Source organism: Hippopotamus amphibius, chromosome 8, assembly GCF_030028045.1.
Source record: "Hippopotamus amphibius kiboko isolate mHipAmp2 chromosome 8, mHipAmp2.hap2, whole genome shotgun sequence".
Taxonomy (NCBI): domain Eukaryota; kingdom Metazoa; phylum Chordata; class Mammalia; order Artiodactyla; family Hippopotamidae; genus Hippopotamus; species Hippopotamus amphibius.
In genome coordinates, this window is record NC_080193.1 from 14,540,105 (window position 1) to 14,553,802 (window position 13,698).

At 35.6% G+C, this 13,698-nt stretch overlaps 1 protein-coding gene across 2 annotated transcripts in view; it reads right to left on the reverse strand.

The window, feature by feature from the left end:
* Positions 1-13,698, reverse strand: part of MED13L (mediator complex subunit 13L) — a 298,152-nt gene that overhangs the window by 134,961 nt on the left and 149,493 nt on the right. For both annotated transcript variants that reach the window (XM_057746699.1, XM_057746698.1), the window contains exon 3: positions 11,887-11,971. In XM_057746699.1, coding sequence (XP_057602682.1) covers positions 11,887-11,971 — 85 coding nt within the window. The remainder of the gene's footprint in view (positions 1-11,886; positions 11,972-13,698) is intronic.

Here is a 13,698-nt window from a genome sequence, read left to right on the forward strand (position 1 = left end):
GTTATCTACCTTATTTACTGGCAATATTCAACAAATATTTAAGTGCCTATTATACAATATGCTTTATGTTCTGCTCTAAAGTAATAGGTGCTCACTAAATATCTGAGAAATGAATGCTGTACACCAATGAATTTTTTCTATTCACAGTATAATACTGTTACTCTTCTTGTTTGTAACCTCTAATCATGGGCAGCCTCACACTGTTATTTGAATTTTCTTGTGTGTATGTGTTTGAGGTGAAAAAAAAAAATTATGTACTTCATTTCTTTACAGTCCATCACCACTCACCCCAAACAACTCATAATAGATACCCAACATGTGGGAAATCACACAGACGTTGAAAACTATTTAGGAAGACTGGCACTACTGCCCATATGCTTTAATTATACTCAAAGAACAAAATTAAGTAAATCTTTTTAAAAGAGATAATGCCAAGGTATAAAGAAGATCAGAAATATAACTTCCCTCTTTTATAGTCTAGCAACCTTTATTTTATTGTTTTTGAGGGACAAAATTTACATTTAAGTTGACAAATATATAGGCCTAGCAGACATACTTCATCTGCCAAAAGCAGTGCTAAGACTATGTATCAGTTAATCCTGGCTGTCCATTCAGTAACGCTAGATACTGTTACTGAGATTTTCAAAATTACCTTACTATTAAGATATGACAAAATTCTGTAAATTTTGTCTTTAATATTATCTATAAAGATTACAATGTGACTTCAGATTTTTTTTTAACTTTTTATTTTTTAATTTTTTACAATAAACTGCATATATTTAGGGTGTACAATTTGGTATCCCAATCTCCCAATTCATTCCCCAACACCCAACCCTCCCCGCTTTCCCCACTTGGTGTCCATATGTTTGTTCTCTACATCTGGGTCTCTATTGCTGCCTTGCAAACTGGTTGATTTGCACCATTTTTCTATAGTCCACATATATGTGTTAATATACAATACTTGTTTTCCTCTTTCTGACTCACTTCACTCTGCATGACAGTCTCTAGGTCCATCCATGTCTCTACAAATGTCCAAGTTTCATTGCTTTTTACAGCTGAGTAATATTCCACTGCATGTATGCACCACATCTCCTTTATCCATTCATCTGTTGATGGACATTTAGGCTGCTTCCATGTCCTGGCTATTGAAAATAGTGCTGCAGTGAACATTGGAGTGCATGTGTCTTTCTGAATTACGGTGTTCTCTGGGTATATGCCCAGCAGTGGGATTGCTGGGTCATATGGCAGTTCTATTTTTAGTTTTGCAAGAAACCTCCATACTGTTTCCATAGTGGCTGTATCAATTTACATTCCCACCAGCAATGCAAGAGCATTCCTTTTTCTCCACACCCTCTCCAGCATTTACCATTTGTAGATTTTCTGATGATGCCCATTCTAACCAGTGTGAGGTGATACCTCATGGTAGTTTTGATTTGCATTTCTCTCATAATTAGTGATGTTGAGCAGCTTTTCATGTGCCTCTGGGCCATCTGTATGTCTTCTTTGGAGAAATGCCTATTTAGGTCTTCTGCCCATTTTTGGATTGGGTTGTTTGTTTTTTTGATATTGAGCTGGATGAACTGTTGATATATTTTGGAGATTAATCCTTTGCCTGTTGATCCGTTTGCAAATATTTTTTCCCATTCTGAGGGTTGTCTTTTCGTCTTGCTTATAGTTTCCTTTGCTGTGCAGAAGCTTTGAAGTTTCATTAGGTCCCACTTATTTATTTTTGTTTTTATTTCCATTATTCTAGGGGGTGGATCAAAAAAGATCTTGCTGTTATTTACGTCGAAGAGTGTTCTTCCTATGTTTTCCTCTAGGAGTTTTATAGTGTCTGGCCTCACATTTAGGTCTTTTAGCCATTTTGAGTTTATTTTTGTGTATGGTGTTAAGGCGTGTTCTAATTTCATTCTTTTCCATGTAGCTGTCCATCCTTCTCAAACTCTTCCAAAACACTGCAGAGGAAGGAACACTCCCAAACTCATTTTATGAAGCCACCATCACCCTGATACCAAAACCAAAGATACTACAAAAAAAGAAAACTACAGACCAATATCACTGAATTTAGATGCAAAAATCCTCAACAAAATACTAGCCAACAGAATCCAACAACACATTCAAAGGATCATACACCATGATCAAGTGGGGTTTATCCCTGGAATGCAAGGATTCTTCAATATACACAAATCAATCAGTGATACACCACATTAACAAACTGAAGGATAAAAACCACATGATCATCTCAATAGATGCAGAAAAAGCTTTTGACAAAATTCAACACCCATTTATGATAAAAACTCTCCAGAAGGTGGGCATAGAGGGAAACTACCTCAACATAATAAAGGCCACATATGACAAACCCACAGCAAACATCATTCTCAATGGTGAAAAACTGCAAGCATTCCCTCTAAGATCAGGAACAAGACAAGGATGTCCACTCTCACCACTACTATTCAACATCGTTTTGGAAGTCCTTGCCACAGCAATCAGAGAAGAAAAAGAAATCAAAGGAATCCAAATTGGAAAAGAAGAAGTAAAACTGTCACTGTTCGCAGATGACATGATACTATACATAGAAAATCCTAAAGATGCCACCAGAAAACTACTTGAGCTAATCAATGAATGTGGTAAAGTTGCAGGATACAAAATTAACACAGAAATCTCTTGCATTTCTATACACCAACAACGAAAGATCAGAAAGAGAAATTAAGGAAACAATCCCATTCACCATTGCAACAAAAAGAATAAAATACCTAGGAATAAACCTAAGCAAGAAGGTAAAAGACCTGTACTCAGAAAACTATAAGACACTAATGAAAGAATTCAAAGACACAAACAGATGGAGGGATTGGAAGAATCAACATTGTGAAAATGACTATACTACCCAAAGCAATTTACAGATTCAATGCAATCCCCATCAAATTACTAATGGCATTTTTCACAGAACTAGAACAAGACATTTTACGATTTGTATGGAAATGCAAAAGACCCTGAATAGCCAAAGCAATCTTGAGAAGGAAAGACGGAGTTGGGGGAATCAGGCTTCCTGACTTCAGGCTATACTACAAGGCCACAGTGATCAAGACAGTATGGTACTGGCACAAAAACAGAAATATAGATCAATGGAACAGGATAGAAAGCCCAGAGATAAACTACAGTCAACTAACCTATGACAAAGGAAGCAAGGATATATAATGGAGAAAAGGCAGCCTCTTCAATAAATGGTGCTGGGAAAACTGGACAGCTACATGCAAAGAATGAAATTAGAACACTTCCTAACACCATACACAAAAATAAACTCAAAATGGATAAAAGACCTAAATGTGATCTCCGATTTAAAAAATGTTTTTTTTACAACAGATCTAGGTAAGTATTTCTCTTTAGAAATAATTATAAGCCCCCTACTACCTCCCTAAAAATCATTGTTTCAAGAAGCAAAGAAACAGGTGCTGAAAAATAAAAAAGAAATCAGGTTGTATGTGTACACATTTCTGTGTCATAACAAATGGCTCTAAATAATTGACTACAAGAACAACTTGACTCTGAAGTTGACAAGCCCCAGTCTCTAGTCCCAAAGCCATGGGAAGACTTGATGTAAGTTTACAAGAGCCACAGCAGCAGCCACAGCATAAATCAGCAAGCCATTTCCCAGATGGGAGAGTTGGAAGGTTTAGAAGAGAACCACCACTGGCTTGGCTCCTTCTGGGTCCCTCATATTATGTTGGTATGATAGTTTTCATAGATTAAAAAGTCCAAGGATAGTGTTCCTCTACCACATCCTCAACTAAACTGCCTCTTAGTGTTATCATCTACTTACAGAGCTGCTCAGATGTTTTATATAACTTCATACCAGAACATCCTCCTCACCAGCATCAAAGTCTTTACCTCAGCAATCCAATCTACATCAAATATATATGCAAAGAAGTCTCCTCCCAAGAAACTGCAGTGCTCCCAATTCCAAACTAAACAGAAGAAACCCATATATTTTAAGGCTGAAGAAACCTTTTTCAACTGATCCCTTCTATCTGTATTACTCTGGGTTCCTACTGTGCCCCAGTGGATGCTGCCTCCTCTAGCCAAGTAATCCCTATTATTTCCACCCTCTCCAAAATCTCCATAGAAGGCTCAGGTCTTTTGTAGGACTAGCCTCACCTGAAACGTCCAATCTATTTTCAAACATTTAGTGTCTAATCCTACTCTCTAACCACACTAACAATAATAATAAATTTAAATTTTTTAAATCTTTATTGGAGTATAATTGCTTTACACTATTGTGTCAGTTTCTTCTGTACAACAAAGTGAAAGAGCCACATGTATACATACATCCCCATATCCCCTCCCTCTTGAGCCTCCCTCCCAACCTCCCCATCCCACCCCACTAAGTCTTCACAAAGCATCAAACCAGTCTCCCTGTGCTCTGTATTAGCTTCCCACTAGCCATCTATTTTACATTTGGTAGTATGTATATGTCAATGCTACTCTCTCACTACATCCCAGCTTCCCCTCCCCCTGGTGTCTGCAAGTCCTTTCTCTACATCTGCATCTCTATTCCTACCCTGCCACTAGGTTCATCAGCACCATTTTTCTAGATTCCGTAAACATGCGTTAGCATATGGTATTTGTTCTTCTCTTTCTGGCTTACTTCACTCTGTATGACAGGCTCTAGGTCCATCCAACCTTACTACGAATAGCTCAACTTCATCCCTTTTTATGGCTGAGTAATAGTCCATTGTATATATGTGCCACATCTTCTTTATCCATTCATCTGTTGATGGACATTTAGGTTGCTTCCATGTCCTGGCTATTGTAAATAATGCTGCAATGCAAAATTGTGGTACATGTATCTTGTTGAATTATGGTTTTCTCCAGGTATATGTCCAGTAGTGGGACTGCTGGGTCATATGGTAGTTCTATTTTTAGTTTTTTAAGGAACCTCCATATTGTTTTCCATAGTGGCTGTATCAATTTACATTCCCACCAACAGCGCAGGAGGGTTCCCTTTTCTCCACACCCTCTCCAGCATTTATTGTTTCTAGATTTTTTGATAATGGCCATTCTGATTGGTGTGAGGTGACACCTCATTGTGGTTTTGATTTGCAATAAATTTAAATTTAAAGTCTTGACTCTTTCCCAGGCCTAAAAATATTAATAAATAGATAAAATGATGTTTTTCTCTAGACTTTTACAATTAGATATATGCTTTCATTCACTTGTGTCTATAATGTTTGTACTGTCTCTTCCTTTAATGCACACGCCCCTTAGGTCTAAAGGCTCATTTTCCTACTTCCTTTAAAGAACTGCACTCTGTAGAAATTCAATAAAATGGGAGTTTATTAACCACTCATTTCCGGCTCCTCTTATCACAGTATTTACCCAAGGACCCTCAATGTTGCAGCGTTACATAACCATTTCTTCAACTAGGGCTCTACTACCACCATTCTCTACTGAATATATTTACCATGTTGAAATCCTTGAACCACCACATCCAAGGACCTTGCTCATTTGCCCTCTGATATTCACCTCCACTGGATCATAATACCATAGGGCATTGAATGCTACTAATTTATGAATATAATACTACTGTTATTAGATAATTTCAATTTTCTCCATGTTATTTTTCCTGTACTTCTCCAAATTGAGTATCTTCACTCTAAACACCAACTCTTGGCAAACTAAGAAGCTCCGGGCCAAAGGCAATTTTACAGCTGTGTGAGAAACCACCATGGGGTGAATATGCCGACAATCCATTAGGAAAACAGCACCACTGGACTCCTCCAAAGAGCCATTACGTTTTACAAACATCGAATACCCACAGATTAAGGTCTCCCTAAGTAAGCATGGACTGGACAGAGCATAACAGCTCAGCTTCAAGAGACCCATGTAATCTTCCACTGTGTTCAGAGCAATGATTTGCATTTTAGAGGGGAAAAAACAAAAAGCAAACAAACAAAACCTTTCCATAAAAATCAGCTGTGTTTAATTCTAAAAACTTAAGAAAATTAAAATTAAAGTATACTACCACACACAATGCCAATTTGACAGCATTATGGCAGACATTTTAAGTATTTCTTCAAAGCTACAAAAGCAAGATTTTCATAAGTCCCATATGTGGTGTAAATCACTGAGGCAATAATAAAAACTCTGGGTGATATGAACTGCACACACTTCCTGGATTTGTTTTAAAGCTTTTCAATCAAATGTTTTACTTCATTTAAACAGAGTTACATGAGAAGGATATGGTATATTATGAAAACTATACAAATTATAATAAGAGTAATAGCCATTAAATCTGCAATATTAAAAATGCCAAATGAAAAAATTTCTGAAAAATGACTGCAAGTTTTTGTTTTCCACCATCTATTCACAACAAAGTACTTCTCCATTAGTGAGGAGTGTAAGACAACCTAAACTTAAAATACAAAGTGTAACCTTTGACTAGTTCATTAGAAATATATACAAAATCCCACGAAATTGCAAAGACTGATGAAGAACAATCTGAAATAGAGCATTATTTTTAAAAAGAGAGAGAAAGAGAGAGAGAGAGCAGGCACAGAAGGGTGGAGGAGGAGAGTCAAGTCAGATCAGCAGAGATTCTACAGAAGTGAAAAAACAAATTAATGGTATTTTATTATTCTGGTCCTTTTGCCAAAAAGGGATAATTGATCATTAAAGAAAATAGGAAGCACACTACTTTCTCAGAAGAAAGGAAGAATAACCATGACTGTATGATCTAAAACCATAAAAATTAGAAGGCCTACACACTTTCAGATACTGAAATTTTGCCTCAGAAATGACAGGTGAAGAAAATACCAAAAGAAGCCAATATGGCTCAAAGGATTTAAAAGCATGTATAAATACACCAATAATTGTGGTTTAGAAACATATCTGTGTTTTAGTAGTATAACCAGCACCTGTTTGGAGGATAGATTATTAGAAGAGAGAAGACCTCAATTAAGTATGGTACATTGTATTCTTTTCCCAAATATGTGCTATCCCTCCCTGTCCCACTGACATCAAGCTTGGCCATGTGACTTTGGTACCTCCCATTAATGGATACTACTTTCTCATCCATTTGACTTTAAGCTTGGTGGTAAATGTCTTGGTCAATGAAATATGAGCAAAAATGGCATGTACCACTTCTGAACAGAGGCTTCAATGAGTATTACAGGTTTTGCCTTTGTTCTTTGCTCTTTACCAGGGGTCTTTGACATGGGGTACCCCAACAGCATAATTCCTGCCTGGAGGGAAGAGGATGTAGAGCAGTGCTGCAGTAAATGGCTCACAGTGGACAAGCAGCATGAGTAAGAAATGAACCTCAACTGTCAAAAGAAAGATCTTTCAGGCTTTTTGTTACTGCGGCATAACTGAGCCTAACTTGATTGATTAAAGAGGCCACTGCAATACTTCATGAAACACTTTTGAAGCCTTAAAGTAGGCTGGTGGCAATCAAAATGAAGAGAATTGGACTGACTAGAGGAATATCTGCAAGACTGGAGGAAAGGGGTGAGGATATATACTAAGAATATATAAGGATATACAGTAAGAACCACAAACAAGGAAAAATAAACAACACAGGGGACCAAGATAGTAAACAGGCCACCACATGGAAGTAGGATTAGATGAATTATATATGACCCCCAAAGAACAGACTCAAGTTAAAGAAAATTACAGGGAGACATTTCTGCTCAGCATAAGAAAGACTTTCTAACAATGAGTACTCTCAGAAGATGAAAAGAATTCCTTTGGGAAGCTAGGCTCACATAATCAGAAGTATTCAAGGAAAGGATGGATGACCACATAAAAAGGATATACTATTTAGAACAGTATTTCAGAATTAGCTGGGTAAACAGACTGACTTTTAAATGTTGTGTCCAACCTTGGAAATAGTAATATCAATACTTCTGTTAGCTAATATTAACAGCAGTTAACCATTTATTGAGCTCTTATAACAAGAAAGTTACTGTGCTCAGAAAAACAATCCTTCACCATTTTATAGGTAAAGAATAGGAACTCAGTAAGCTTAAGTCATTTGCCCATGTCATATAGTTACATAATTGGCAGAGCCGAGACCCCAAATATCTCTTGCCTCTGAAGACAGGCAAGAAATGGACTTCTAGAAATGGGTGCCCCAGGAAAGGCACATAAAATTAAAGCCAGATATGTTAGCTTCTGTCCGACACCTTGATGGAAAATGCTCTAGAGTAAGCAGCAGTGAGGTGTTTTTTTGTTTTTGCTTTTGTTTTTAATGAACAGATGACACTGGTCAGATGTATACAATACACTGTATGCAAATATTGAAAAGTTACTGGAGAAATGAGTAAATGAAAGATAAATATCTGAAGTCAAATTACTTTTGAATTTTAAATTTTCTAGGGAGTTCCCTGGTGATCTAGTGTTTAGGATTTGGCACTTTCATTGCTGTAGCCTGGGTTCAATCCCTGGTTGGGGAACTGAGATCCCACAGGCCACATGGTGCAGCCAAAAAAAAAAAAGAAAAAAGAAGAAAGAAAAGAAAAAAAAAAATCTCTACACAGCATCAATATAGTATTATTGAAGCACCAATCAACAGCAACAAAGAATGAAATGATCTCACTGTATGTGAAGTTTACAATGCTATCTTCATTTCTGTAGTGAAATTACTTTTAATAAACCACTGCGGTGACCCATCATTCTGTATATACTAGCAACCACCATCTTCTATAAAGATCGATGTATACAACTACTGCTTAGCTATAAGTGAGAGCGTCTCAAAATAGTTAATGGAATTCCTTTTTAATTAAACAAATCCATATGCTTAAAAAAATTAAAAGCAGTAATAATAAATCAATTGTATAAGCTTTGTTAAAATGCAAACTAAAGGGAAAAAAATGGTTCAGGAAGCACAAGCACCCTTCAAGTGGTACATTCTTTGCTGATGTGTTTCAATAACCTCGGTTCTGGCTTTCATGCTAGAAAACAGAAACTCAAAACATCCACACCCTGGGAAACTAAGTCAATCTTATTTAAACAGAAATGGAAAGACATAACAGAAAAGTGTCGAGAATAAGATGGTAAACGGTATCTCAATAAATTTACGTCGTAAACAGATAAGTAAGTTACAGCGAGTGCTCTAAGCTACGAGAAGAACAAAAGGGCAAGCATGTGTTAGCCAGCCCAGCCTCTGTCGACAATGACTAAAGAGAGCGAGAAACAACCACGTAAAATGCTTCCCTGCCTCATGAGTAGGGTAATTTTCATTCACAGAACACAGTTACTTAAAGTCTGATGAAAAGAGAACATTATTTTAGAGGACAAAAGAACTATTACAATTTTTCAAAAGAATCTCAACTCAACCGCTCTAATAGTAGGAAGGGAGCCGAAATAATTACTTATTATTTTCTAAAAGAAACACTGTTTTATTTGTTTCAAAATAAATTCTTACAGGAGGATTCAAGTTAAAATATGCAAAATAATAATTTATGGGGAAAAGGAATTAATAATTATTGAAAACAGGTCAAGGCATTATGTGGCAGGCATCATACAGATCATCCAACAAAAACTCAAGATGCACAGTACCCTATATTTAATTGAAAGGGCACTAACTAAGACTTAGTGAGGTTAGGGCAACTGTCCAAGCAGCAGACCCTGAAACCAAACCAAGGTCTAACCCAAAAGTCTTCAGAACTATCTCAAGCTTTATTATGACATACTGCATATGACACAATTAACTTTCTTATAAAATAATTCAATCTTACCAATCTTACCAGTTTCTATCACAAATTCTGAATGCATTAGCACAGAATAAATTTTCTACATTTCTCTTTTCTCCCAGTTTTTCCGCTCTTCTAATTTTCTTCCAACAAAGAAACATGCTACCATATAAAACACAAAATACTAAAAAGAATGCAATTCAGTCACAGATTCATTAATATTTTTCTGAAAAGAATAAATTGATATAAAAAACAATGTTGCGAGCTACAGTTTTTAAAATATGTACTTTGTTCCATATTCATTAAAAATTATGTAAAAAGGACTGTCTTTAAAGGTACATTAATTACTATACCAATATTAGAGCTTTATTCTGACACAGGATTATGGAAATAGTAAATTTTCACATTTTCCTGAAGGGGGTTTTTGTATGCTTATGTTTTGTTCTGTTTTGCAATAGGAGAAAGAATTACCAAATATTTGAAATATTTAGGAGTATTCAACTCTTAAAATCAATGCTTCTAAAATATACTGCCTTCGTAACAAATAGCCTCTAAGGTCTACTCCAAATCACAGAAGTAGGAACAAAAGTTCAGAATGAAAAATTGATAAATTTGGTGGGAAAGATCTTTCTGAGTGACTTAAATTATGACAAATTATCAACTGTAACTTAAGAATCCTAAGCAGTGGTATTGCAGTGATATTACCCTAGATAATAGCTTCGATAAGAAATGTAAAGGTACGAGAATGTCCTTCCAGTTTTGATTGCCTAAAAGAACCATATATAAACTCAGGGAAAGAAATACAAAGTTTTTCCCATAGAAATTCATAAATAACCTATTCTTTCTCATCTATTTCTCCCCTTAAAATACCATCCAGAGCCTGGGACACATTGTTACACCAGGAAGTAAGGAGATGCTCAAATTTGTGAAAAAACCACAGGAGCCATCATGAAGGGGCTCCCCTCTGGCCAGACCTGGAATAACTTAGGTATCAAATTAAATAATAGTAATAAATTATAATTCATGGAGTAAAACAGGAATCCCTTTTTTCCAAATTTATATAGACAGACAGAAAAAGGGAGATAAATACATAAATCCATGGGAGAAACTGAAAATCTTTTCCTTACAAAAGAACATTACAGTCATACAAGTAATAACTGATATAGACAAGGACCACCAGTAGAAGCTTAAACAAGTGACTCAGAATATGGTAACAAATGAGATAATTATACAATCTCATTGGATCTGTCCACAAATTATTTATTAATTTCAAAGGCAAAAATAACAAAGATCATAGTTAACAAGTACTTATTAATTTACAGTGGATAAACTTGGCAGAACACCACCTCAAGAGAGTGATCAATGTTAATATCTTTAATAATGAGACACTCAACAAACGGGCCTCCTCTTTTGATATACTGAGAAGGACACAACATAACTTCTGCGCTATTCCTACTGAAAAAGCATAAACTAAATGTAATCATGAGGAAATTATCTCAAATTGAGGGACATTATATAAAACATATGGCCTGAACTCATTCAAAACATTAATGCTGAGAAAGAAAAAGAAAGGTTAAGGAACTCTTCTAGATTTAAAATGACATGAGAACTAAATATAATGTATGATTACAGACTAATCTTGGGGGAGGAAGATTAAGCTAAAAAGAATTTAACTGGGACAAATGATAACATCTGAGCTGAACTACGGATTAGATAATGGCATTTTATCAATGTTTTATTTCCTAATTTTCATAATTGTACTGGGCTTATATAAGAGGATGTCCTTGTTCTTAGGAAATGTACACCTAAATACTTCAGAGTTACAGAAAAAGAATCTTACGTGTAGAAATGACTTTCAGGTGTTTGAGGGAATAAATGCGAATATGCACACACATGACCCACTGGGTGCAAAGCAGGGGGGTGGGGGGTGAGAGGTGAGGAATCACACAAATCAGAAAGCAAACTGGGCAAAAGAAAAACTGTTAGTGAAGCTGTGTAAAAGGATATATGAATTTCTCTGTGCTATTCCTAAAAATTCTCTAAGTTTGAAACTGTATCAATGTAAAAAGAAACGAGATTTATATACATTTTTATAAAGCGGTATGTTAAAGTGTTTTCAGAATTACAGGAAACCCTCTGAGTATCTAGCATTACATTTGGTATGTCAAAACCACTGTGATGCTGTTCCTTCTCTTACCTTTCTAATAAATTGTGGATCGCTTTGAAGAGCAGCGTCCGACATTCGTAGGAAAGGCCATTTTCCCAGAGTCCTTCTTCCACAACTGAAAACAAAACAAAACAAAGCAAAACAAAAAAATGAACCAGTAAGCAGAGCCATCCAAATAAAAATAAAAGAAACTTTAAAATTATTTGTCTAAAGCAAAGTTAATGAGTTAATTTAAGTCCATTAACCCACAATGAAACAGAGAAAAGAAGTTAAATACTCACCCAAAGTCATAAAATAGTCATGTACAGAAGGGAATAACGTGTTTCGATTTTAAAGTTATTGCAGTACAGGCATGGTACAACCCCCTCACATAAAGGTCTTACCAACCTGTCTCTTCAAAGTTTGAAATCATCCAAAATACTCAAATTAACCTTTCTACCTAATAGTGTCACAAAGACTAATTTTGTTAAAGTTCTATTTAAAGTAACAAAATGTCACAAATTAATACAAAGGTTATCATATGTATTTTCAGAAAGAAAACCAAAAGCAAAAAAATACCCAAAAATGACATTGCACAAATTTCTCTAAATGTTTTGAAAGCACTTTCTGAACAGGATTTTAAGGACATGATTTTAGGTAGAATGTCAGAAAATTAAATCTTAATATAACATCAAATTTATTTCCTGAACTCATACTTTCATTAATGTTTAACATTTTGGGGAGCATCGTATTTGTCTCTGAAAGATGCTGGCGCATTACTCAGAGCCACAAGTAACTCTTAACTCAAGAGAATCCAACAGACTAACAATGCCTCATGCATTCCTAATGTTCTTTTCACATGTAAAAATTATAAAATGACCTAGAGAAAACAGCTAATTTTCTTCTAAATTATATTAATTCATTTCAACATAGCCAAAAATTGAAAGGATGCAAAAGACATTTGCAGAAGAAAATTTCCTCTCCCTTGTACTTGTTGCCTTGACAAAAGTACTCACCAGAGAAAATTCTGACAGAGAATTAGAACATATGTTAATCCACAAAGCATTTTTAAAGCATCTACCACACCAACGAAGCCTCAAAACGCATCTCTCCTTATGCTCCAATGAAAGAATTCAAAAAAGTGTACTTGCATTTAAGGGTTTTCTCTACAGGACTTTTTTAAAATGATAAAACTGGATATTTTTTTTCTTGGGGTGTCAGATAATTTTTAATCTTCCTGACTACATGCCTAATTGTGACCTACCAAATTTTTCCAAATTAACCTCTGTCAGAGACATTTTATATCATTTATAACTAGAGAAATAGAAATAAAGTACAGCAAATAAGCATTCCTGCTAGCAATACGTTATCTCTGTTCAAGACAAAACATCCAAAAATCTTCTACAATTCTCCAAAGGCATCATGAATCTCTGTTTTCACACATTTATCTTTAGGGTAGAGCTTTCCTGAGTGAGAAAGCAAGCTAACATTTCAATAAAAGGAACATCCCATACAAATTTGCTTTCATTTCCTAATGTAAGCTAAAAATTCCTAAAACTTTATCAACATTCAAAGTCCAACTCCTCTGAATTACTCTTCAAATCAGTCACCAGTGTCAGTTTTTTCCACATATTAGTCTTTTGTACCATAAAGAGTATGGGTGATGCAGCATTTATGAAAAAAGTGTCGCATTCGTCTTTCCAAGATTTTCTTCTTGGTGACACCCATTCTGCACTTTTTAAAGAAAAGGTTTTTTAGGGACTTCCCTGGTCGTCCAGTGGTAAAGAATCTGTCCTGCAATGCAGTTCCCTGGTCAGGGAACTAAGATCACACATGCCACAGGGCAACTTAGCCCTCGCACCA